Here is a 27,948-nt window from a genome sequence, read left to right on the forward strand (position 1 = left end):
TTATAAATAAATGGCAGAACCCTTAGAAGCATTAACATACAAATGGATCTGGCCGTACGGGTCCACAGATCTCTGAAAGTAGCAAGGCAGGTGGATAAGGTGATCAAAGGCATGCAGCACACTTGCCTTCATCGGCTAGGGCATCAAATATAAAAGTTGGCAAGTTATGTTACAGGTGTACAAAAGTTTGGTTCAGCCACATTGGGAACATTGCGTGCAATTCTGGTTGCCACACTATTGAAATTGTGGGTGCTTTTGAGAGGGTGTAGAGAAGGTATACCAGAACGTTGCCTGGTCTAGAGGGTTTTAGTTATGAACCAGATGTTGAATAAATTCAGACTTTTTTCACAAGAAAGATAGAAGCTGATGGACAACCTGATTGACTTATTCAAAATTGAGAGGCATATAAAGGGTAGATAGTCAGAGGATATTTCCCCCAGGGTGGAAAGGTCAACCACAAGAAGGTACAGGTTCAAGGTGAAAGGGGAAAAGTTTAGGGAGAAATGCAGGGAATTTTTTTCCACACAGAGGGTGGTGGGTGACTGGAATGCAATGCCAGTGGAGGTGATGGAAGTGGGCAGGAAGCGGAAGATAGACACATGAACAGGAGGTGAGCAGAGGGATAGGAACTGTGCATGGGCAATAAGTAGCAGGTTTGAATAAGGAATAGGAATCAGTGCAGGATTGGTGGGCCAAAGGAACTGTTCCTGTGTTGTATTTAGTTGTATTGTATTCAAACAACTTAGGATCTCTGATAATAAAATGTGAGGCTGGATGAACACAGCAGGCCCAGCAGCATCTCAGGAGCACAAAAGCTGACGTTTCGGGCCTAGACCCTTCATCAGCTCTCTGATGAAGGGTCTAGGCCCGAAACGTCAGCTTTTGTGCTCCTGAGATGCAGCTGGGCCTGCTGTGTTCATCCAGCCTCACATTTTATTATCTTGGATTCTCCAGCATCTGTGGTTCCCATTATCTCTGATATAACTTAGGATCTCTCTTGTTTATGATACAATATTAGTTGAGCGATAAATATTTATCAGGACTTCCTTGTCCCATTACAAAATAGCTCCTTGGTATGACTTAAATCCACTGAAGAAGGTAAACGGGGCTTCAGTTTAATGAAGATGGCACATCTAACACTCCCTCAGTGCTATACTGAGGCATTAGGCTAGATTACATCATCAAATCTCCAGAGTGGAACATGAATCAACAAGGTTCCAACTCATAGGGAAAGGTGACAATCCTGAGCCACAGCTGACAAGCCTACAGCCCAATGGCCACTTTACCACTTACAAAATCTCCCCACCCCGGCCTCATCCCATGACCAACCTTCCCTCTCATCCCCGCCTCCTTGACCTGACACAACATGACCCAACCTGTCTATCTTCTCTCCCACCTATCTGCCCCTCCCTACTCACTGACCAATCCCCACCGCTGCCTACATGCACTCACCTATCAGCATCCCACCAACATGCCCCAGCCCCACCCCTCCGCTCTCTATTTCTGAGCTCCCTTCCCATTCCCCCACCCCCACCCATTTCTAAAGATAGGTCCCAACCTGAAACATCAACTTTCCTGCTCCTCTGATGCTGCCTGGTGTGCTGTGTTCTTCCAGCTCCACACTGTGTTATTTCTGACGTCAGCATCTGCAGTCCTTCCTATCTCTCTTGCTTGAGGTCCATTATGTTTGAGCCTTATTTTATTTCACTGTCACTGGCTGCAGCTGTCAGGAGAGAAGAGCTCCTGGATATCAAATATTCTTTACATTGGCAAGGGCAAAAAAATCAGAACTTCTGTGCAAGTGCTTGTCCATGCCAAATTAATACTTAAACATTGCTAAAAAAAGACAAGATCTACGAGCTTTTCGGCATTTGCTCATCAGGGTTGAAATACAAGAAAACCAAGTTTAGAAAGAAAACAGTTTATACAGCATGAGAAGACGGCACAGATTGGTTGGACTATGATTGACATGGAGATGCCATCAACCTTAGTTAAGTGATTTAATTCAAGCCAGGTAAGTTGACTTTGATTGGTCAGGGTGTTGTCATGGGGATACAGCAGGGGTCCGCAGTCTGCATTCTTTTCAACAAGGAAAGGACAATGCAATGTACATATTTCCTTTGCATTTTATGACCAAGGCCTTCTGTTTAAATTACTTACTGTCCAATCTTCAGCCTTGTTTTAGTCACTCAAGGTGTCAGCCTGTATGTGGGTAGAATCTTTGCCTCCAAGATGCAAGATTGTGGATCCAGAGAATTAAAAGAAATAATCTATACTTATTTATCTTCCAGTGCACCACGAAGGGAGTGTTGCATTTGTGGAGATTCTGTTTTTCAGTAGAGGTGTTATGCCCAACTCCATCTGCTACTTCATGTCAACATTAAAACACCTTTCATAACTACTTGAAAACACAAAGTCCTCTGATTGCCCTGACTAACTTTTACTGTTCAACCAGAACCAATTAGAACAACTGACCTGGTAAGTTATCTCTGTTTAAGGAAACTTGCTGTGCACATATTTGGCTGCCATATTTACCCAATCACGTACTGATCTCACTACAAAAGAATTTCACTGACTGTGAAAAGTTTTCAACATCCTGAATTCGTGACAGATGCTATATAACTTTCTTTTCTCATCTACCCAATCCATCCTCAAATGCGGCTAATGTTTACATGTCAGTGCATGGGTTAATACTGTTGTGCACCTTGACCTTGCAAGCTAATTTTTCCATTCAGTAATTCCAACAGAGATGTTGCTCAGTACAAAATGTTCTGAGTTTTCTCTTTACATTATGCACAGAAGTTATCTCAATGTTTTTACATCTGACTTTTGAAAAATAATATCCAGTAATGATGTGTGGAAAAGTCCTGGCAACGATAAATGCAAACTAGCAACTGAGGCTATTAAAGCATAGCTCAGACACAGTGTCATACACATCACCTTCACAACTCTAATTCCTTGCATGTTATTTTTTCAATGTCCTGTTTTCTTTCTGTCCTGCCTAGAGGCAGTGGGATGGATTTTCAACTTCCATCTGTTTCTTGCTTGAAAAACTAGGCTGTCTGCAATAGGAAATCAGGAAGGGGAATGAGGGAGAACCTTCAATGCCCCTTGGTCTCATAGGTTTGTAACTGGGCACACAGTGTGATCATTCATTTCGGGCAGAGACAACTTAGAATTTGCAAATTCTATCACACTTTATATGTGCTCTCCTTTGCCAGAAGACAGAAAGCATCCTAAACTATTCAGCCTAAAGGTATCACTGTGGGCATTCCAGAAACAAGTCTATTAATTTATTTTTGAGGCTTGGAATAAAACTGAGAAAATAGTAAGAGAAACAAAAAGGAAGAGTAGGGAGGTAAAAGACTGAGCAAAGAGAAAAGAATGACGAACTAATGTCATGGGCATAAATAAAAACTCCTGCAGGGTACATGGTTTTCAGCTTGGTTTTATGTTTGAAAATTGCCATAGGCTTTGAATTTGTTCCACTAGACAGGCAGCTTGTACTGCAGTAAATCTTGTCTTCTCATGTCCTGTGCTTTTCACTGGAATTATTTTTTGACATTTCCACTCCACAGTTAGGATGGTGGGAGTTTCAATCACGTCAACGTGACAAAGATTCAGATCTTCTGCAAAATCGCAATCACCAACAGGTTGTCGGCTCTGCTCCTACTTTTTTGTGACAGAGTTCTATATGTTTTGACAGGTTTTCCAATCCAAGCTTCTTCAGAAATGCTGGGAAAACTTCAATTAGAAAGCTTTCTTCTCACACTAAAACTTTGTGAGATTGGAGGGAAGGAGAAAGCTCCCCTTTTACTGTACTAGCTACCTTAAATTTAAATGCAAATTTTAGTGATGGATGAAAGGGTGAATGTTGGTGAATGAGTGAGTAGATGAATGGCAATGTGGTAGGATGGGTAGATGGATGAGGGGAGTAGGTAAATTGGAAAGTGGAGGGGGTGACAGATGGGTGAATAGATAAGTAAGTCAGGGCTAATCTAGTACAGTTGGGTAAAGATTGAACCAATGGTTATTTAGGTTGTGCAAGCTAATCAGGCTGGGACAGGATTAGGCAGGTGGAGTCAGTGTGAGAGTGATGGGGTTCAGGTGTATAGTTAGTTAGGAGTCAGACCAGAATTTTCTTGTCCTAGGAAACTGTTCAAGTGAGTATCTGAAGACTCTGTCTCAAGAACTGGAGGTTTTCTTGGAAAATATTTGATGCTCTAGCCAGAAGTTCATATTTTCCAAGCAATTCCCACAGAGTCAGCATGGCAGTGGGGTGCAGTGAACACCTTGGGTCATACATCCAGTCACTCAAGGATCCAAAGATCGAATGATCTAGGCTAATGAGTACACATACTTTTATAGCTGTCTGTTTTACATCCTTCAGTTATCACAAGCAATCTTGGTCTTCTACAGTACATTTCTTGAAGAATCTGCAACAACTACCTGTTGCTGAAATCTTTACTGGACACAGGGTGTGATATAGTTCACTTAGTTACATGTGTATTCTTTGCATGTCTGATTATAATTCTGACAATTTGAGGACCTATACACACGCATGTTTCTCAAGATCCGGCCACCCGCAGCTCTATGTTCTCACGTGTATGGTGTTGGGCATCTTTTTCAAGGTGGATTCCTTCTTCTTTCACTGGTGCATTGATTTTACACTAACGCCAAAATTCCCTCCCTTCAGCAGTTGTTCAACTAGTAAGCAAACATTATTACTTTCAGCTTGGTATCAGCTTCATACTTCATTTCTTTTGCTGCAAGATCTATTTCTGGTCATGACTTGTCATAATTGGTCTGGTCTAGGTAGTGCAATTCTGAAATTTCAGAATTTCTGCACATTTCTTTGTCAACAAACCTATATGACCTGCTTAATCACATGCGCTGATTTATTGGGTGAGTAAAATATGCATCTGAGGTGAAAAATTGAGACCAACGTCTGATGTGAGTATAGCATTTCCCAGCAGAAAAAGGAAGTTGACTTATACCTATATATGAAGATTGGCATTGAAAAATTGAGATCCTCTAAAAAGCCAGTGTGATTTGTGATCTATGTTATCTATAAAATAATGTGCTCTGATGTCAATCACTAATAATTAGGTTCCAGATACATATATAATTATGTAAGATGTAAATCCTACAGTGTCTCTCCAGTCTTATGTCTGTTTATCTTGCAGGGAATAGACTGAACTCCTTAACAGTTACTCTTTCAGTTTCATTGATTCTGTTCCTCTTTCTGCAGATGCTGCGTGACCTGCAAAGCATTTTCTGAGTTTTAACTCTTTGACATTTCAAGCAGGTTGCTCTCAACCTGACTGTTTGCTTCTGTGAAACCTGCCAAGCCAGCTGGCAATTGTTAAAGTAAATAATCACTGTTTGCTTTCATGAAGATTTCAACTTAATTCCTACATCAGATTTTGGAGAGGGGATGGGATTTGGTTGAGACATGACATGTGGGAAGTGAAGCACGAATGGGAGAAACAGGGACACTGGACTTTTGGTTTCCAAACTCTCCACCATTGAGGGTTTTTCTCAATTGATGCTTGGGACTGTCAAAGACTAAACAATGTGAGATTGACTGCTATGAAGTGTCAGTCAAGACTCTCACTTGAATTCCAGTCCCACGCCAGAGCACAAAGCCCAGATTGACACCCAGTGCCTGTCTGCCTGAAGTGCTGCACTGGGAGAAATATTACCTTTTCTGGGGAGGATGAGGAGTCTTATGACTTGTCAAGTGGATGTAAATGATCCCATAACACTATGCAAAGAGGACCAGAAAAACGTTTCCAAGATCCTGTTCAATAAATATCTTTCAACCAAAATCAAGAAATAAATTCTTGATCCTGGGAGCTGTGTACAGACCAAGAGGTTGCACCGTTTCAACAATGACTATACTCCGAATTACTTGATTGACTGCAAGTACTTGAGGATGTTGAGGTTGTGAAAGCTGCTACGTAAAAGTTTTTGACAAGTCAAAAAAAATCCATTTTTCACCATGTGACAACCAGGATAGTAACACACACACACTTGATAGACCTTCAATTTTTTTGTCCCTTAATTCCTGTTACTGATGTAGGCTAAGAATCTCCTCTATCAGAATTCCACCTGGATGAATTTCCACCCACACCTTGGAATCCAACATCACCAAACCCACTTCCCTGGATGTCTTCAGTGATAGGCACCTGTTGAATCACTGCCATAAAGCATGAGCCTGCCAGCAAGATGTGGAAGGGAAGAATTGAGCACCAGAAGAGAACCTTAAAAAAAAATCTCCAAGAGATTACAATTGCAGCTCTGTTTAAAATGGCAGATAAAGATACAATCCTATGCCAGATGACAGATGATTTTCCTCCTTTTTCTCCCCCTCATTTCTGACTCGACTTCCCAGACGTCTTGCCCACTCCAATGTGGTGAGCTCCCAAGTGGAGCTCAAACATCCACAAGTTGTTTTGAATTATACTGATCAGATCCCAAACTGATTTCTGGCTACCTGACCTCCAGACAGACATTACGAATTATGCAACTATTTTGGATGGAAGTTAAAATCCCTCCCATCATTAAAAACTAATTACAGATTATTTCATTATTATATGACCATTTATAGGAACTGCTACAGGTAATTTGTTACCATGTTTCTGACATTATAGCATTTCAATAAAGTACTTAATTGACTCTAAAGTGCTTTGAGATGTCTGGAGTTTCTGAAACGTGCAATATAAATGCAATTTTGCATTTTCCTTTCAAACAACTGCAATCCTTCTCTGCTTTTCAACCTTCCCTATTATTGTGCATTATGTACTAGGCTGTGCTTTAGGCTCTTTAGTCTGAGGAATGAACCGCACATGAATGAAATTTCAGTAACATTCTAATGTGAAGTTGCAGGAGCACATAAGTCACACAGAGAAACAAAGATCAAACAACCTGATTAGGAGGTTTGAAATAAGACCTTCAGAGCATAAATCCAGAGAGTGGTAATGTAAACAGGCAAAAGTAAATTGGGAACAATTTGTGCTCCCACAAATAGCACTGTATAAATGACTAGATAGTCTGATTTCAGGTATAGGTTAAAAGGATTGGCTAAATCTCTTGTTCATTGTTGAGTACTGCAGTGAGAACTTTCATATCCAAATAAACAGCTAAGAAGACCACAGTTTAACAAATGATGGCACCTCCACCAATGCAGCACTTTCTGAGCACCGCACTGAATTGTTAATGTAGATTTTGTGCTCAAATCCCTAGAGCAAAACTTGAACTCATAACTATCTGCTCAGAGGCAAGGAAACTGAGCCACAGTTGCCAGCTAATTGGCTTCAGTATGGATAATCTGCATCTTGATGTCATTAACTACTCTTTGGAAATATGTGACACCATTTCTATGAACAGACACCTAGAGATACAATACAAAAATTGAGGTAATGGTTTCTCCCACTAACTGCCCAAGTTAGACCTCATAGGTAATGTATTTGGAAAAGCAGCTCATTTTTTATTTGGTATGTGTCAGAGGGGAGTGCTTTTTTTCTTCTGTTGCGACGCTGGTGTTTCATACACTATGAATTCCTCACTGTAATTATACCCACACAGAGTATTTTTGTTAACTATTATAGGCAGTCTCCAGATCACAAATGGGTTCCATTTAAATTCATTCGCAAGTTGAAAAGCAATACAGGACAACATGAATGAGCCGTTCATTAGCACAAGAAATGTTTGTGTCAGATCTTTAAAATTAATATTATACATCCTTGTATGGGACAGTGGTCGTAAGTACAAGTGTATACAAGTCAGATGTTCATAAGTCGGTGGCCACCTATAACTGATCCAATAACACAGAAGTTAACCCACTAGAGTATTGCCATGGAGACACAGTGCTACCCATGTGCCAGCATGACAATTTTTAGGCTCCTGCCTGCCTTGCTAAAGGCCATCATTATGCCAGTAGAATAATACCAATGATACTGTTAATGAAATCCAAGATATAACACTGACCAGCCTTGAATAGTGCTATTGTTTATATCCCAAAAGGGAACTTACGGTACAGACATCCAGCTTCATTGTTGAGTTGCATCCACCCAGGACAACACTTGAAGACCACCTGAAAGTCCATGCTGTAAACCTGTCTGTACGCTGTATAGTATGCTGTCCTGTAAGAAAAGCAGATTCACTTAGTAATTTTCAGATCCCTTATTAACTTTCCTGTCAACTAACCACTCTGTGACAGATAAAAAAATGTTTGTATTGGAAAGATGTGTATTTGTATCGCATCTTATTACACTTCTCAATTATCTCAAAAAGCTTTGCACTTTTTTCACACAGCAAGTTATGAGCAGGATGACACTGACTGAGGAACTTGAAGAACTTGAAGACAAATAAATCCCCTGGGACTGACGGGATTTATCCAAAGATTCCATGGGAAGCGAGGGAAGAGATCACAGGGCCTTTGGCGATGATCTTTTCATCCTCACTGTCCAAGGGTGTAGTACCAGAAGATTGGAGAGTGACAAACCTCATTCCCTTGTTCAAAAAAGGGAAAAGGGATAACCCGGAAATTACAGGCCAGTTAGTCTTACATCATTGGTGGGCAAATTATTGGAAAGAGCTCCGAGAGATAGGATTTGTGATCATTTGGATAGGCACAGTTTGATTCGTGACAGTCAGCGTGGATTTGTGAGGGGTAGACCATGCTTCACAAACCCTACTGAATTCTTTGAAGAGGTAGCCAAACACATGGATGAAGGTAGAGCAGGGGATGTGTTATACATGGATTTAAGTAAGGTGTTTGATAAGGTTCCCCCATGGTAGGCTCATGCAGAAAGTAAGGAGGCATAGGATAGGGGAAAATGTGGCAGATTGGATTCAGAATTGGCTGACCCTTAGAAGATAAAGGGCGGTAGCGTACGGAAAATATTCAACATGGTGCTCAGTTATGAGTGGTGTACCACAAGGATCTGTTCTGGGTCCTCTTCTATTTGTGACTGTTGTAAATGATTTGGATGTAGGAATGGAAGGGTGGATTAGTAAGTTCTGGATGATACAAAGGTGGGTGAGTTGTGGATAATGCAGAGGGATGTTCTAGGTTACATAGGGACATTAACAGGATGCAGAGCTGGGCTGAGGAGTGGCAGATGGAGTTTAACGCTGAAAAGTATGAGGTGATTCATTTTGGAAGGACAAACTTGAAAGCAGAATACAGGGTTAATGGAAAGATTCTTGGCAGTGTGGAGGAGCAGAAGCATCTTGGGGTTCATGACCACAGTTCCCTGAAAGCTGCCACCCAGGTTGAATGAGTTGTTAAGAAGGCGTATGGTGTGTTAGCCTTCATTAATAGAGGCACTGAGATCAAGAGCCGTGAAGTTATGCTCCAGCTAGACAAAAAGCCTGGTTCAGCCACATCAGGAGTATTGTGTCCAGTTCTGGTCACCCCATTACAAGAAAGATGTGGAAGTGTTGGAAAAGGCGCAGAGGAGATTTACCAGGATGTTGCCTGGAATAGAGGGAAGGTCTTATGAGGAAAGGTTGAGAGAGCTAGGGCTTTACACTTTAGAACGATGAAGGACAAGAGGTGACTTGATAGAGGTGTACAAAATGATCAGAGGTATAGATAGAGTGGACAGCCAGAGACTTTTTCCTCATGTCCAGGTAGCTAATTTGGGGAGCATAGTTTTAAAGTGAGTGGAGGGAGATATAGGGGAGATGTCAGAGATAAGTTCTTTACTCAGAGAGTGGTCGGGGCGTGGAATGCATTGCCGGAGAGGGAGTTGGTCTCATTAGGGCCATTTCAGCAGCTATTAGATAGGCATATGGATGATAGAAGATGGTAGGGGTGGAGGTAAGGGAGACCTTAGATTTAGGGTAAAAGTTCAGCACAACATCGTGGGCTGAAGGACCTGTACTGTTCTATGTTCTAAGGCAGCAGTAGAAGTAGTAATTTTTAAAAGGGAATTAGACAACAAGGAAATGTTTATAGGGCAGTATGGACACAGCACAAAGTCAGTCTAATTTGGAGATCTTTTAAAGAGCTGGCATAGGAATAAAGAGTTGAATGCCCTCCTTTTGAGGCATAAAATTCTAAACTCTCTTTATTCATTCATGGGATCTGGGCTAGTTAGGCCAGAATTAATGCCCATCGCTAATTGCCCAGAGGGCATTTGAGAGTCAACCACATTACTGTGGCTCTGGGGTCACATGTAGGTCAGACCAGGTAAGGATAGTAGTTTCCTTTCCTAAAGCACATTAGTGAACCAGACAGGTTTTTTTTAAACAATAGACAACGGTTTTGTGGTCTTTTGTGGTCATCACTGGACTCTTAATTCCAGGTTTGTATTGAATTCAAGGCAGGGTTTCGTCCACGTTACTCCTTTTTTTTTTACCTATACTCTAAAGTAGTCTAGCAAATAACGTGTGTATATCAAACCACGACACTGCACATTCACAAATTGTCATGCTTAATGGATAACTAGGGCTGGGCATTAAATGCCACTAAGGTCCATGTTTCTCATATCATGGACAAAACACAACACAAAACAACTGCATCCCAAAACCAGCCCAGTTTGTACCCTCCCCCCACTGCATCATAAAACCAGCCCAGCTCGTCCCCTGCCCCCACTGCATCCCAAAACCAGCCCAGCCTGTCTCTGCCTCCCTAACCTGTTCTTCCTCTCACCCATCCCTTCCTCTCACCCCAAGCCGCACCCCCATCTCCTACCTACTAACCTCATCCCACCTCCTTGACCTGTCCGTCTTCCCTGGACTGACCTATCCCCTCCCTACCTCCCCACCTATACTCTCCTCTCCACCTATCTTCTTTTCTCTCCATCTTCGGTCCGCCTCCCCCTCTCTCCCTATTTATTCCAGAACCCTCACCCCATCCCCCTCTCTGATGAAGGGTCTCGGCCCGAAACGTCTAAGGCTTTTGTGCTCCTGAGATGCTGCTGGGCCTGCTGTGTTCATCCAGCTCCACACTTTGTTAATCTTGTTTCTCCAGCATCTGCAGTTCCCATTATCACATCACAAAACACACTAGTCATTTTGTACACATTTGGATCCCACAGCACCTATGATAATGACTGCATATTTTTGGTGGCATTTGCTGGGGTGGGAACATTGGCCAGGAGAACACATCTGGTCTTCTTTGAGTGTTGCCATTAAATTGGTTACATCCACCTGAACTACAGAAACATACCAGTCACATTCCCCACTGCCTCAGAGTTGATGCTTAGTTTTCGTTTCTGCACTCCTAAAGTGGGTTTCAAACGACAAGCTTTGCCTGTAGAGATATGGGTGCAACTGCCTGAGCAAATTATTCTTGTGGAAAGCTAGACTATGTCCTTATCCGGTATCCACATAGACTATTCTACAGAGTAATTTGTCCATCGGACTTAGCAGAAACCAAAGCAATTTTCTCCTCCTTAAAACAAAACAAATGAAAGGTCATCTAGTTTATTTGCCCCACACCGAATTCTCTTACTAGGCCGTTCAGTTTTTCACCCGTTCAGTAAAGATTTTTTTTCTGGTTTGCAGTGACAATATATTCAAGCAAGTAAACAGGGATTGTTTGTGCACAAATGCACACGCATAGCATCAGAAACAGATGTATGCAGTATTACTCAATGAACTGCCAATCGTGGACACAGGGCTGATTTTTAACTCTTGCTATGCTGAATAAATAAGAACAGAGCTCACAATTAACTGAAAAGAAATCTAAACATATACAAATCCTATGCTTGCACTGCATAAAAAAATTTTGGAACTAATAGTTATAACAGTTATTGTTGACTGTAGTGGAAAATGATACCTTTTCAGAAACACAGAATGGCTATAGCACAGGAGGAATCATTCAACTTTTGTCTGTGCTAGCTGTTTACAGGGGCAACTAGGCAGAGAAGACGATGGGTGTGCAAATAGTCATGCGGAGATTAAATATCTGCATAAGTTAGCTAAACCAAATGGCTGTTTCAAACTCCAGATGCCACTTCTCTGCTCCAAGTTGGGACATAAGGGAGAACCACAGTTGAGTGCAGCAAGTGACTCACTAAAATATGGCATCATTTAGTAAATCTTTCAATTTCTATTTTGGATGCATGTTGGATTACTGTTCATTGTAATGCTGAAGGCAATGCAAACATTGGTTCCTCTCTTTAACAGCAAAGTTGATTGGAGAAATGGGCACCTCAGAGGTAGACAATGCCTGCAGGATCAGTATCAAAGGGTAGCTCCCAGCTTACACCACCCCACGAAGCTCACAGTCACCATTACAAATATTAGCTTATTAATTGAAATTTATTTAATTAATTGAATTTACCCCTATATTTGAATGCATGTAACTCAATCATTTTCCACGGCTTCAGTATTTCTTGATCAGCAAGACAAAAGTTTGGTCACTTAGTGGTTAAGTAAATGAACAGAGAGTAAGCAGCTTTAATCAGGGTAAATAAACCTCAGCCATGTATAACACATTCACTGACCAGCATCCCTCAACTACAAACAGTAAATTAACCAATGTTTCTGCCGTTGATGTATCAATAATAGAGACAGTCATTTTTATCTACTGCACAGCTGTTTCATTCAAGAGTGCAACCCATCAACGTTTTGTGGATGACTGTGTACACCTGGTAATTTAAAGCAGCTAATGTGTGTGTAGCCTGCATGGGAACTCTAGTGTTGCTGTCTGGCTGGGCAACTTAGAGGGAACATTTCCAGCAAGTGATCATTTGCAATGCATGTGATGTTGACAGACTCAGTCTTGATTATGGTGCTCTTCACAGCTGAACATTTTGCTAACACCTGACTTCTACAAGTCCCATCCAAGAAAAGCACAATGAGGAGGGGAAATTATAAATACTTTGTAATCAACTTGTTCAGAGATGTTAGTACATACCTCTGTAATAGGTGGGACTTGAACCCAGGCCTCATGGCTCAGAGATAGGGACAGTACCATTTTGCCACAACAGCCCCTGGGGAGAGTTAAAGTCTAAGTGGGAGAAGGATCTGTAACCTAGCGTATGTCAGTATCTTCAGAAAAATGAGAAGAAACTTCTTCAAAAATCCTCCATTAACAAGCATTTACAACCAATGACTCAGTCCAAGAGCGTTAGCTGAAAATGGAATTGGCGTTAATTTCTGTTCGTTCAACTAATTGTATTCGGCTGTTGATTTGAATGATAACAGTGTAGTCACATACCTCCTCTCTTGTCCCACGCACCACTTCTGTCCTCCACACCCTTGTTTCCAGACTTTAACCATCCGAGTGAAGGCCTGAACAAATGGCTGCCTGTGGCCAATCATCATCACTTCCCTCTCTGCACAAACATTGGGCCTAAACAAGGGGGAATTAAACAATATTTAATTGCATATAAGAACCTGTATTCAGGCAAACATAGAACAATGATGGGCGGTAACACACCAGGTGTTCCAACAAACCTGCGAAAAACTTACGAGGGCTAATGTACGGTGAATAGCCATTTCTTAACTGTCACAAAGAACAACACAGCACCAATAATGGGAATGAGGAAAACTGAAAAATTCCTCTGCAGTGCCTTAAGGCATTTGAAACGAAGGATGGAGATTGACCAACCATCTGTCATTTGTAAAGACAGCTACCTTAAACAGAATGCAAGAGCTCCCTGTTTCAGTGCAAGTGTCCCCATCTCTGAGCGAGGAGGTGCAGGTTCAATTTCCATCTGCCCCAGACATGTGTGATAACATTTCTAAACAGATTGGTCCAGATAAAGAAAATCAGTTGGAGGTGTAGTAGACAGTGAAGGTTACCTCAGAGTACAACAAGATCTTGATCAGAAGAGCCAATGGGCTGAGGAGTGGCAGATGGAGTTTAATTTAAACTGCATTTTGGAAAGGCAAATCAGGGCAGGATTTATACACTTAATGGTAAGGTCCTGAGGAGTTTTCCTGAACAAAGAGACCTTGAAGTGCAGATTAAACATTCCTTGAAGGAGGAGTCCCAGGTCAACAGGATTGTGAAGGTGGCATTTGGAATGCTTGCCTTTATTGGTCAGTGCATTGAGTGTAGGAGTCGGAAGGTCATGTTACGATTGTTTGGACATTGGTTAGGTCACTTTTGGAATACTGCATGCAATTCTGGTCTCCCTGCTTTAGAAAAGATGTTGTGACATTTGAAAGAGTTCAGAAAAGATTTACAAGATGTTGCCAGGGGTTAGATGATATGAGCTACAGGGAGAGACTGAATAGGCTGGGGCTATTTTCCCTAGAGCATCAGAGGCTGAGGGATGGCCTTGCAGAGGTTAATAAAATTATGAGGGGCACGGAGAGGGTGAATAAAAAGGGTTTTTCCCAGGATGGGGGAGTTCAAAACTTGAGGTTTAAAGTGGGATGGGAAAGATTTAAAAGGGGCAATTTTTTTACACAGAGGGTGGTGTGTGTGTGGAAAAAGCTGCCAGAGGAAGCTTTGGAAGCAGGTACAATTACAACACTTAAAAGGCATCTGAATGGGTACATGAATAGGAATGGTTTAGGGTGATATGGGGTAAATGCTGGCAAATGGGACTAGATTAATTTAGGATATCTGGTCGGCACAGGTGAGTTGGACTGAAAGGTCCATTTCCATGGTGTACTGTACAGCTCTAATACCATGCAATCCCTACCCTAAAAGCCAATTCAGCCAAATACAACAGGGACCTGGCCACCAGGCACCAGCAAGCTATACGTTACAGGGCCTTCCTACCCTCAGGTTTTTTTAGTTCCTTCCCACTGCTCCACCTAGCAATCCACAATCCTTCTCCAAGGATCTTGGATGCAGACAGCAGGATCCAAATATTTCCCTCTCAAACAATAAAGTACATTTTACTCCATGGGATGATTCAGGAAGTAGGTACAAGAAAGAGTAACTTCACTGTTGCAGAATGACTAGGCTATTAGATTTCTGCATGCAAAAAAGCCACATTTCTAGGATTTTCCTACATGGAGAATAACAACAATCCCAATTTTTCCACATTAACAATAGCACAATATTTACCAGAGTCAACCTTGCTGTTGCAAGTGATAAATTTAGTTAACTCCTCAAATGCATTCTTGAACCATCTTTCATCAATGACAAGGAGAAAAGCCTTTCCTAAGTCCAAAAATGTCATCCGACACATTCTTCCTCAACTTTCAATTATCATGTCAAAATTAACACATTTCATACTGACCCTTTCTCGAACTGAAGCTGTCAAAATTTCTGGCCAATCTTCTTCTGAACTTCCACAGTCCTTAAAAACACATTGTATCACCTACTCATTACTATTCAAGATAACCTGAACAACTCTCCTACTCTTCTCAAGCTTGATGGCATCCTAACCTAGAGCTCCTATATCCTCAATAGGAAGAAAAGGGCAACATAGTCTAAAATTTCAGGAATTACGGAATGCATCAATTTAGACATCCCATCTGGTTTTTGAAAGTGGTTGCCTAATTTTACTAGCTAAAGTATGGGCTTTCTTTTTAAATTTGTAGTTTTGAATGAGCACATTTACAGATTTGAATTCAAACAGGGCAGTGCTGTGGCTCAGTGGTTAGCACTGCAACCTCACAGCGCCAGAGACCCAGGTTCAATTCCACCTTCAGGTGACTGTCTGTGTGGAGTTTACACATCTTCCCTCTGTCTGAGTGCTCCAGTTTCCTCCCACACTCCAAAGATGTGTGATTTAGGTGAAATGGCCATGCTAAATTGCCTATATGGTGTCCAGGAATGTGCAGACTCAGTAGATTAGCTAGGGGAAATACAGGGTTAGGGTAATCTGGGTGAGCTGCTCTTTGGAGGGTTGGTGTGGAATCCATGGGTTGAATGGCATGTTTCCACACTATAAGGGATTCTATGAATGGCTGACACAGCTAAAACAACCAGGGCCTGAAAACAAAGTTCAGGTCAGCCGGAAGCAAAGGGCTACCAGACAACTAAATGCTATCCCTTAGCAATTTAATACTGATATGAAACCATAGACATAATAGGATTCCTTTGTACAATTTTTGATAAAAATAATTAAGTAAGTCTGATCCTTTGTCCATCAATTATTAAGCTGGTCACTGCCTTGATTGAAGGTAACATTTCTTCAGCTTATACCTTGTATTTACCAAGGTTGAAACCAGTTTGATTATAGGATGTAGAAAATATTTAGGAACAATCTTGGCAATTCAAAGTATGGATTACTATTAAAACACAGGGTAGTCAAACACAATTGCAAATAAATAGGCTTTTTAAACAGTCTCATTTCTTCTGAGCTAGGGGAATAGACAGGAATTCAGCCTAACCATCCTCCCCTTGAGGTGGATTCTGACTTTGTGTGATAACAAAAAACAGGCAATCAGTCAGTTTTACACCACTTAATTTTTACCTGCACTGACTTCATTAAGATTCCATTCAAAAAAGGCTGCTGACTAGCTATCCTCCATTTCACACTACAGCATAAAGTCAAGATCTAGCCTCTTGTGTTATCCAGCAGTACATTCTGGGAGATTCATATTTGAATTCTAGATGACTAACAGGTTGCAATGTCTCTTCACAGTCAAACAGCCTGTTGTCATTCACACAGATGACCAGTGGACGCTTGGCTGAGGATTTAAAAGCGTAAGCATTGGACATGGTAGCAACACAGCTCATTCCCACAAATAAGAATGGAAAAAAAATTAGACGAACAAATTAAAAACCATCACACTACCAAGCTTATCTCACTCAGGAACTGTGATCTCATGCCAGCCAGTTCTACACTAGATTCATCTCAAGACGCCAGTCGATATAATTAGAGCTCAAGATGGAATTCCTGAAATGCAGATCCTCTCCTGCAGGCTATAGGGCTTTCCTAACATTGTCTACTTTCTAATCAGAGCGTTTGGAATTTGTCTACCTGAGCACCAAGCTTACATCCAATTTAAAAATCAAGTCCGCTTCAGAATCACATTGTGTTCCATTCAGAAATATCTCTATGACATGCAGCAATCATTAAAATTAGTACTGTCAATACAAGATAGGTACTCATAAATCTAATAGGAAATTCAAAAGAAATGGTTTTACCCAGTGTGTGGTTAGAATGCAGATCTTCCTATACAAGTACCTGAAGACAGAAAAAAAAGAGGGCAAGCTGAAAAGGTCAGATAAAGATGGCTGGGAGGACACTTGTGTTTAGCATAAACACTGGTATGGATCAATTGGGCTGAATAGTAGAAAGTATTAACCGCCAACACAAACAATTCCTCCACCTGACTTCCCAAAAATATCAGGAATCCCAGACAATCCAATTAGGGCGTAGAGCAACAGAGTCCCGAGTAAAAAACCCAACATTCCATCCAAGTCTCAACACTTTCATCTTCACACTTTGCGTCTAGGTCAAGTCTGAACAGGCTGTTGAAGTTATTTTAACCTGAGTTACTTTCCTTTAACTTCTCCCACTGGCTACAAATCAAAGGGATGGCTATGAGCACCTGCATAGCTCCCTGCTATGCCTGCCTCTTCTGCAGTTATAATGGCATCATCCTTCACCTCTTCCTCTGCTACATTGCTGACTATATCGGTACTGCCTTGTGCTCACAAGAGGAGCTCAAACAGTTCATTCCGAATTTCACTCTGATTATCTCCAACGCCTCCACCCTCTACCTGGACCTCTCTGCCTTCATCTCTGGCAACCAACTAAGCACAAACATCTACTTCAAACTCACTGACTCCCATAGTCACCTGACTACACCACCTCTCACCCACCCTCTTGCAAAAATGTGATCTCATACTCCCAATTCCTCCACCTCTGCTGCATCTTCTCCCAGGGTGAAGTGTTCCACTCCCAGACATCCCAGATGTCCTCCTACGTCAAGGATCATAACCTTACCTCTCCCGTGATACATAATGCCCTCAACTACATCTCCTGCAATTCCCACACTTCTGCCCTTAAATCAGCTTCCCCCAACAACAAGGATAGAGTTCCTCTGGCTCTCACAAACCACCCCACCAATCTCTGAATCAAAGGCATCATTCTCCGCCACTTTCGCCACTTGCATTCAGACCCTACCAAAGAGATATTCTCCTCCCCACTCCTATCTGCTTTCCGTAGGGACTGCTCACTCTATGACTCCTTTGTCTGCTGTACACTCCCCACCAACCCCACCACACCTCGCACCTTTCCACAGAAACTGCTACACCTGCCCCTACACCTCCTCTCTCACCTCCAAGCAATCATTCCATATCTGACAGGGATTCACCTGTACCTCTTCCAACCTGGTTTACTGCATCTGTTGCTCCCGATGTGATCTCCTCCACATCGCAGAGACCAAGCACATACACGGTGACAGATTCGCGGAGCATCTGCACTGTGTACATTCCAATCAACACCAACTTGCGGTTGCCAGCCATTTCAACTCCCCTTCCCACTCATTTGGTGACATGTCCAACCAAGGCCTCCTCCAATGTCACAGTGAGGCCACACAAAAATTGGCAGAACAACACCTTATACTCTGCCTTGAGAGCTTATAGTCCAATGACTTCAACATAGAGTTCACCAGCTTCAAAACCTCCCTATCCTCAGGCTCATTCTGTGTCCAGACCTCCCTCTTATCTCTGCCTCCTAGGCCTGACACAACCTGTCCAGCTTTTTCTTAAATATCCATCCCATCCTTCCCATTGACCGATTTCCACAAATCCCTACCTGCATCCACCTATCATGATCTCACCTGCCTTCGCCCAGATTCATGCCCTCCCCATCTATCTATTTCTGAGCTCCCTTCCCTCTCCCTCGTCCTGATGAAGGGTCCCAACCTGAAAAGTTGACCTTCCTGTTCCTCTGATGCTGCCTGGCCTGCTGTTTTCCTCCAGCTCCACACCATTTTGACTCTGACGTACAGCATCCGCAGTTCTTGCTATCTCCCCCCATTCAAGTTAATCTAGCTGACCAAAAAAAGCTTGCTAGTGGCTCCCTATGTTCAAGCATTAAATCTGAAGAGAACAAGAGATCACAGGTGAGAAGGCTGGGGGAAGAATCAGCAGGAATATAGTAGTACAACGTGGTATATTGATATGCACCTGGTCAACAGATCTGCAGTAAACTCAAAGAGATATGATTAACCCTTTGAGTGCTGAACAGCGTTAACAGCCACCAGACCTTCTTTTTCATAGCTCATAGAATCTGGACACGGAATGAGCCTGAGGATAGGGAGATTTTGAAGCTGGTGAATTCTATGTTGAAGTCATTGGACTATAAGCTCTCAAGGCAGAGTATAAGGTGTTGTTCCTCCAATTTTTGTGTGGCCTCACTGTGACATTGGAGGAGGCCTTGGTTGGACATGTCACCAAATGAGTGGGAAGGGGAGTTGAAATGGCTGGCAACCGGAAGTTGGTGTTGACTGGAACGTACACAGTGCAGATACTCCGCGAATCTGTCACCGTGTATGTGCTTGGTCTCTGCGATGTAGACGAGATCACATCGGGAGCAACAGATGCAGTAGACCAGGTTGGAAGAGGTACAGGTGAATCCCTGTCGGAAATAGAATGATTGCTTGGAGCCTTGGACGGAGGTGAGAGGGGAGGTGTAGGGGCGGGTGTAGCAGTTTCTGTGGAAAGGTGCCAGGTGTGGTGGGGTTGGTGGGGAGTGTGCAGCAGACAAAGGAGTCACAGAGTGAGCAGTCCCTATGGAAAGCAGATAGGAGTGGGGAGGGGAATATCTCTTCGGTGTGGAAACAGGCCCTTTGGCCTAAGAAGTCCACACTGACCCTCAGAGTATCCCACCCAGACCCATCCCCTATACCCCACCTAATCCACGCATCCCTCAGCGCTATGAGGCAATTTAGCATGGCCAATCCTCCTAGCCTGTACGTCTTTGAACTGTGGGAGGAAACCAGAGCACCCGGTGGAAACCCATGCAGACACGGGTAGAATGTGCAAACTCCACACAGACAGTCGTCCAAGGGTGGGATCAAACCTGGGTCCCTGGCCCTGTCAGGCAGCGGTGCTAATCAATGGGCCACTGTGCCATCCTTCTTCACCCACTTAAATTTTCTAATCTCATCTCCACAAATCAAACCAGGCAGCAAAACTGAGATATCTGGTAGCAGCCCTCATCTACTCAGAGCGAGTGAGCAGTTGAGAACAATAGAGAGGGCACTTGACCTCCCAGAGTCAGAATGGTAATTCCTCACATAAGATATTGAGGGATCATCTAAGTGATACTGAAACAATGTCACTTTTTAGAAATATGTAAGTTAAATATAAAAATCTAAAGAATTTATCTTGGGTTCAGGTCACTGGTCCACTGTTTTTCACATTGAGTGCATGGGGTTAAAAAGTTCTCAGAGTGTGTCTTTCAGTGATCTGAAAAACAGAATGAATTGGCCTTCCATTTACAAATCTAAATAGATTTTACTGTTTGTAATTTTAAAGCTCTGAAATGATATCAAGTTATAAAAGTGGTTGCAACTACAGACAGATCAAACACCCACTCAGCATAGCAATTAACTTGCAATAATCCAAGAAAATGAATTCTCCACAGCCTCCGAGTTCACTGGAACTTGGGAGATCACATTTATTGACTGTTCCTGATTATATAATATCATTCAGTGAGCTTGCAGTGTATTAAATGCTACACAACGTTGTTACCATGTGTCAAGCCACCTCGTTAGTTTTAATGCAGCAGCAGATACTGAAACTGACACTATACATGTGTAGGAAATGCACCCCCTACTGTTACAACACAAAAAAGGCATGGCCACTTCTAAATAAAACCAGAAAGTGGAGTAGACCACTCAGCCCTTCCAGTCTGCCCCACCATTCAACAACATCATGGCCAATCTAATTTGACCTCAACTTTACACTCTGGCATATGCCCAAAGATCTTTCACCACCTTGGTAATGAAGCCAATCTACTTTATAAACATTTAAATATTCTGCACCCTTTGAGGAGTGAAATTCTAAAGACTCTCAATCCTCAATAAAAATGCTTCATCATCTCTTTTTTAAATAGGCTACCCATTTTCTAAAAAATGTGGACCCTAGTTCTAGAATCTCCCCCAACATGAAACATGTTCAGCTGCCACCCTGTCAAGTATCCTTAGGATGTTATATGTTTCAATTAAGTAACTTCTGACACTTCTAAACTCTTTTTCCTCATAAGGCTATCCATTCATTCTAGCTATTAATCTGGTAAACCTTCTCTGTACAATGCTATATATGTGCCCTGTAATATTTTCCTCTGCTGAAGCACTAAGCCTCACCATTTCAAAATCACAGTTGTCTCTCCCCATCCAAAAACCTACATTCTCATGAATTTCTATCTTATCTTCTGCCATTACTCCTCTCCAAGGACTTTGAACATGCTGTTGTCACTCAGATTCATGTCTAGTTGCTTAGCAACTTGCTGTCATAAACTTTCCAATCCCCAGAGAACCAAAGGCTTACTAGAAGTTATGAATTACATTATTTTTGTGATTATGGTTGTTACATATTGCTCCTTCTCATCTTTGACCATCCTGCAGTCCAACTTAACTAGCAACACAATGTTCCTCCAATGTGTCACCTCTGTTTCACCTGGTTTGATAGAATTGCCTTCATCTGGATTTACACTTGCATTTTTAACAAATGTAGGAACATGACTGCCCATTCAGTGCCTCAAACTTGATCTGCCATTCAAGCAGAACTGTGCTGATCAATATTTTATTTCCATCCACCCAACATAGTTTCACATCTCTTAATATGCTCTTCTGACAAAATCGGAGGTCTTGTGGTCCACTCTTGCCTCGAAGCCAAAGTCTCAGGGTGGGGTTATGTCCTCGGCCTTGTGGCTCAGACCAATTTGCTGCAATCACGTGATGGGAGTTTTTGCCTCGGTGGCGGAAAATTTGTGTGGGATCAACAACGTAAACCTCCCCAACCCCCAACACAATGGTTTTATGGCTAAGGCCCTTCATAATACGACCAAATAGGTTGATTACCAACGTGCAAGTCATTCCAACACACGCTAATGGTGGTGGTAAAATTGGAAGAGATGCCCAGTCAGCTACGTGATGGAAAAAGAATTTGAACTCCTACAATCATTATCCTTCCGACAGACCACATATTTGCTAAATTACATGTCATCATAGCAACTCAGGCATCAACAGAAAGACAGAAGATGAAAGCTTCTCCAGTAATGGCTATTCTGTCCTCTCCATTATACTGTCAGTACCATCCAATGAGCTTTCTTTGATCCCTGCCTGTTCCACAAGCAGCCTTTTGGTAATAACGTCCATAAATATGGGATCAGTTTGCGCACATAGCCTGCTCTACCTCTTTAAGCTACTTGTATGTTTTCTACGTTAGAAGGTGGCAAATACAAAATAGACTGGTTAACTTGACCCTAAAAATAGAGGCAACAAACATATTTCTGTAGTGATGTTGTAGTTTGATGCCACTGCAGGTGAGTTACATTGAGCTGCTACGGCCAGTAATTCCTGTTTCAGCATGAATCAAGAAGAAAATTGCATTTTAGTGAATTCTCAGCAAATCAACTTTAAAACACGCGATTACTGACAAAGCAATGTTGCCAATAGTTCAAAGAATGTTTTCCCGTTTCTCACTCATTTCCTTCCTCACCTGTGTTGATCTGCACATCACATTTTATTACATGCACGGTGATGTGGAAGTACAGATGTGGGGTGCGGAGGTATAACGGAAAGAATTACAAAATATTTCCCACCAGATAGTGAAACGAAAATCTTTTGGATCCATTTGGTAATCAAATAACAATGGTTCACACGAGATTTATGTTACAGCCCAATGTGACAATCCAACACATTTGCTGCCAAGCCTCCACGCATCTGATGCGCGTCTGTCGTATTAAGTTACGAGCCTGACAGATGCAGTAATCCTTTTCCTCTACACAAAGTAGCAGAACATATACACCGAGCTACTGAGGTCCAGTGTATTGCTAGTTCTTTTTGTCTCAAATCAGGTAGGTAAACTAGACCAAGTCAACACAGTGTGGAGCTGGAGGAACACAGCAGGTCAAGCGGCTTCAGAGGAACAGGAAAGTCGACGTTTCGGGTCGGGACCCTTCTTCAGAACATTGGTCTCTTCATGGTTACCCAGGTACACATTACAGCTCGCACAGCAAGATTTCACAATAACCGTGTTACTAAATAGATCACCTGTTTTAACGTGTTGATTGGGGAATAAATATTTGTTAAGAAATGTATTTCCCGAGATATCGCCTGAAGATCTACTACATTCGCCTGAAACGTTTTCAGTTTAGACGATCCTCTTTTCAGGTTTCCAGCCAGGTGCTCTCTTGAATCCCCAAAATGCTGCTAGGAATAGTGTTTGCTGCCTCGGGATCTCACGACAAAGGTTCGTTCCGAGGACCCGACATTTTACTGCACAATGATACCACCAACCAAATTCGATGTTAAATTATTCGGTTAAATAAGTATAATTTCAGTGAGTTTGTTTTTTTTATAAACACTAACAAAACGTTGAGCATCATTATCACTGAATAGGTGTTCCTTTCGTTTCGTCCCGCATATTAGCACTTGCCGTTTACAGTCCGGCTTCCAGCCTCCTGCAGAGGGTGAGTTTGGCCGTGATGAGCCTCCACAGTTATACCTGCCCACACTCACGACTGACACTTCAGCCATCTGGGCAAAGCACAGGGGAACATTTTGAAGATCCGAGAGAGGAACTAGCATATTCTGAGAGGAGCAGACAACTGGAATCAAAGTAATTTCACTCAAAAATAAAAAGTTAAAGAATTAGAAAAGAAACTTTCATAGAAAACGTCACAAAATATACGGAAAACGTAACAACACAGTAGCTCCTGAGGAAGTTCTTCAGAAGGTTACTAATTTGCTTCAAAACTTTCTTCAAGGCGATACTTGAATTATTTGCACGGCAATGGGAGAAAGGAGTGGGACTAAATGGATAGCATTATCGAACCGCCGGCACATTCATGATGGATCGAATGGCCACCTTCTGTGCTCTATTATCCTATGAAACTATAAAATAATTTTCCGAAAAGCTAATGGGTTATTGGTGAAATTTATCGCCTCCTCCTCGGTCCTACCCCGCGTTCCAATGTTTTGAGCGTAGACTGAAAAGTATTTTTCTGACCAAATCGACAAAGAATTAACCAGCACTACTGTTACTATTACTACTCTGATTCACATTTAAAAAGAGCACATCAATATTCGAATTCGACCAGGAGACGTAAATGTGGACATTTCTGAAAACATTTAAGTCACCAAGAGTTTTGAAGCACAATCAGAATTAAAATCGGTACTTACATGTGACTCTGGAGTGTTCCCGAGCTAATAGTTGAGGTCACAGCGAGGAACAACATGCAGACACTTGCTGATACTTGGTCCATTATTTTGGCACGCAGTTTGTGGCACTTGTAGTTCTGTTTAAAACAGGCTGTTAAAATGTCGGTTCTTTCTGCTGGGGAACATACAGACTGCAAATTGCTCCCAAAGGGCGAAAACAAATGTTCAATTGCTGCTACGAAGTGTAAACTTCAGGCCAGATCAGAAAGGCATATTTTCAGTGGAATTCAATTTTTTCTGAAGTTTTTTTTGTTTTCCTCTCATTAAAAAGCCTCTGCCAATTGAAAAAAAGGCTAAATTGACAATTTTAACAGGGTCAGCATTCCCGGGTAACTGGAACATTAAATCCGAAATGCCTTATGACGATCATCTATTAAAGATGCAACTTCGATCGTCACTGTGATTTTGCAACAATTCAAATGAAAAGATGTTAAGGACAGAGCAATATTCTCACACACAAGCCTGATTCTGCTAGGCTGCAGTAGCTAAAATCCATCCAGCACTGTAGACCATCCGACTCACATCCACGCTGGAGGAGGGGTTTACAATCAGACACACACCCCTTCATCCACATGGCAAATTCCACCCCCACCGCTCACCCTTCCCCCAATCCCGACTTCAAATCATTGAAATCCGAGGAAGGATGGGCGATTCAGCCTAATACAGGTGCCTTTAAATCGGTTTATGTAATTACACAGGATTACTACAAAGCGTAGATTCCAGCGAAACCTACATGGATAGGAGGCTGAAAGTTAAAATAAATCGCAAAAAAATTAACGGGGCTAATAAAATTATGGTAGGTGCATCTCTCAACCCATATTTTGTTTAGATTTATCCCATTATCACTACAAATTGTTACCTTACAGCATTATCATTTTCATCATTTCCTTCTCTCCACAGATGCTCTTTTTCTTCCCTGTCCGAGAACGATCCGCCCTTCCCCCAATCTTTCCCCGGCTTTGTACTTGCTTAAAAATGTCTCATCTCTAACACCTTCCAGTTCTGATAAAAAGTCATTTACGCGAAAAGATTTATCCACTTCTCTTTTCAGACATGCTGCCTGACCTACATTTTCACAGAAACACCACGTTTACAGGACAAAAGGAGCCACTTTGGCCTATCAGATCTGCAAGTGCTGGTCCCATTCCCGCCTCCAGCACTGTCTCAGGTTGTTCCAAGTCCTAATCATTTAATGTGTTTAAAGCTTTCCCTCAATCACAGTGTGTTCTTTTACCAGTCACATTCTGTCAGCATAGTCTGGTTCTTGATCATTCTGCCAACTGACATGATATCTCCTATGCAGTTTGTTCCCACCAATCATGATTTTAAATGTCCTCTCAAGTCCCCTTCACGACTTTACTTTTAAGTAAAACAGCCCTAGACTTTCCAACTGTTCTAACTAAGGACTTTGATTTTTTTCTGATATCCATCATCAGCAACATTTTGCAGTTGATTCTTCTTGTTGGTCTTTTTGATTTGTGAGCCAAAAAGAAAAAGTAACAAAACAACAACCAAGAGATAACTGGCTATCTTTTGGACTGCGTATGTATGCTCATAGATCTATCATTGATCTGCAATAGAATCTGATTTTTCCACTTTTATTGAAGGAGGAGCGGGAACCTCATAGCTATTGCCAATGGCAAATGTCAATAGGGGATAATGTCCAGATAAAATGAGTACATAGGTGCATTGTGACTGATACAAACATTGATGAGCTGAAGGGCCGTAAAACTTAATGACTAATACGAGCCGACAGTTCTATTCTCCAACAGACACTGGCTCATTCTAAGGCCTGGTTTCACAAGATAACAGCAACCAACTTGTACTTCATCCATGGGCCATTCCTCATGTACAAAAATGTACATATTCAACACCGGGGACTAATCATTGCAAATTCAATCCTGTCTAATGTTTACATAAATATCATCCTTGCACAGAGCACAAACAAACATTTTTGGACATAGTAGAACAAGATAGACTAGCACTTATACTGTGTTTGTTTTCACTACGTCAGAATGTCTCAGTGTTTTACAACCAATGGAACATTCTTTACTTTGAAGAATCATCACTATTGCAGTGTAGAATTAGGCTTGGATATGATGCCCTCCAGAAGTGAATACCTGTGAACATTCACCATCTAGATTAACAATTAGAGTACGATAAGAAAGGCCTCCATGCCTTGCAGAGGTGTAATTCAGTCAGAATCAATAAATATGCTATTTATAGCACCTTGAACATAAATAAAACTCCCAAGGTGCTTTACGAGAGCTGCATAAAGAGGTATTAGATCATATATCTTAAAACTTGGTGAAAGTTTTGGGGGTTTAGGAGTACCTTAAAGGGAAAAACAAAATAGAGGGACTGCAATGGGCAAGTCAAGAAATACACTGGTGAGGTGCACTATGCGTCCAAATAATGTCGCTGAAGGGCAATGTGTAGATTCTGAAGAGAAGGAGTGAAAGATTGATAACAGTGAGAGACCAGGAAGGACAGCCTTCACACTTGATACTCCGGCTGTGATTAGATTAAAAAATGCAACCAAGTAAGGGTGTCACCATCCCACTGGATGGGGACAAAGAGGCATTGGAGGAAGATAGTGTGATCAGCTGTAATAAAGGTTGCAGAGTTCAAGATGCACTGGGCTGGGATAGTTTACCTCTCATTGGCTATAATTAGCATATCTTGAGGTGCTGAAAGATGCAACATAAATGAAAATCCTCTTTCGACAGGCAACAGGAGTACTTGGAACCTGTCACCCCCAGCAGAGTGTCTATAGTTGGACCATTGCTCATCCATTCATTTTAAATAGGCTTATCCTCTATATGCCCACATGGACTTGATGATCTCTTGGGAAAGAGTTGAGTGTCAGTGGCTTTTTGACAAAAGGAAGCATCAGAGTCTGGCCCAACCACGTTCCCACCCAACCAAAGGAGAGGATGGATCCTGTTGCGTGGATCCCTGAACAGATTGTCAGTCATTTGGCAGAATGCCTCATCACCAGAACTTTCCAACATGCACCAAGACATTGTTTGGCTGGTGGTGAGAAGGGCACTACCTGTGAGATCCTTTAGGTATGCCTAACCCTAACCCTAACCCTGTCGCAGCCTGTGCCATCACATGCTGCTCTCAAAGAGGCTATGGTAGGGGAGTGGGGGATGGGGGCGGAGTTAGAGACTGTCACACATCTCCTCTGGAATTTGCTTTTGCAAAAGAAGTCTGGAGAAAGATGCAGTGGCTTTTTGTCGAGGTTCATCCTGAGCAGCTCCGTGACATGGGACTGTATGCTCTATGATCTGTTCTCCTGGACTCATACTGAAACAAACATCAACTGCTCCTGGAGGGCCATCAACTCAGTGAAAGACGCTGTTTGGTCTGCCTAAATCTTATTGGTCTTCCAGAACAAGGAGTTGGTCTTGACCGAGTGTTACAGACTGGCATATTCCAAGGTCCAGGACTATGTGCTGACGGATGCTCTAAAGCTTGGGGCAGCTGCTGCCAAGGCACAGTGGCGAAAGTCTGAGGTCTTTCTGCTGAAGTTAGAGGGGGGTTGATTCAGTTATTGGACCCTCCTAGTGCCTCAAATAAATGTAAATATAATCATATATTTAAGGGAATTAAGAGATATGTAAGAGAAGTCTTTGGTTTTTTTGGGATAGTCAAAAATCA

At 42.1% G+C, this 27,948-nt stretch overlaps 1 protein-coding gene across 3 annotated transcripts in view; it reads right to left on the reverse strand.

The window, feature by feature from the left end:
• LOC125466575 (multiple epidermal growth factor-like domains protein 6) overlaps positions 1–25,310 on the reverse strand; it is a 433,777-nt gene extending 408,467 nt beyond the window's left edge. The window contains exons 1-4 of one of the 3 annotated variants that reach the window (XM_048561224.2): positions 25,147–25,310; positions 24,244–24,359; positions 13,184–13,318; positions 8,038–8,147 (exon numbers count right to left, since the gene is read on the reverse strand). In XM_048561224.2, the coding sequence (XP_048417181.1) occupies positions 8,038–8,147; positions 13,184–13,318; positions 24,244–24,326 (328 nt within the window). In that variant the 5' untranslated portion in view covers positions 24,327–24,359; positions 25,147–25,310. Of the gene's footprint in view, positions 1–8,037; positions 8,148–13,183; positions 13,319–24,243; positions 24,751–25,141 lie in introns of those variants that run through there. The other 2 variants (XM_059638102.1, XM_048561225.2) reach the window with 2 other exon arrangements.
• Between the last annotated feature and the right edge of the window lie 2,638 nt (positions 25,311–27,948).

The sequence above is a fragment of the Stegostoma tigrinum genome, chromosome 28, assembly GCF_030684315.1.
Source record: "Stegostoma tigrinum isolate sSteTig4 chromosome 28, sSteTig4.hap1, whole genome shotgun sequence".
Taxonomy (NCBI): Eukaryota; Metazoa; Chordata; class Chondrichthyes; order Orectolobiformes; family Stegostomatidae; genus Stegostoma; species Stegostoma tigrinum.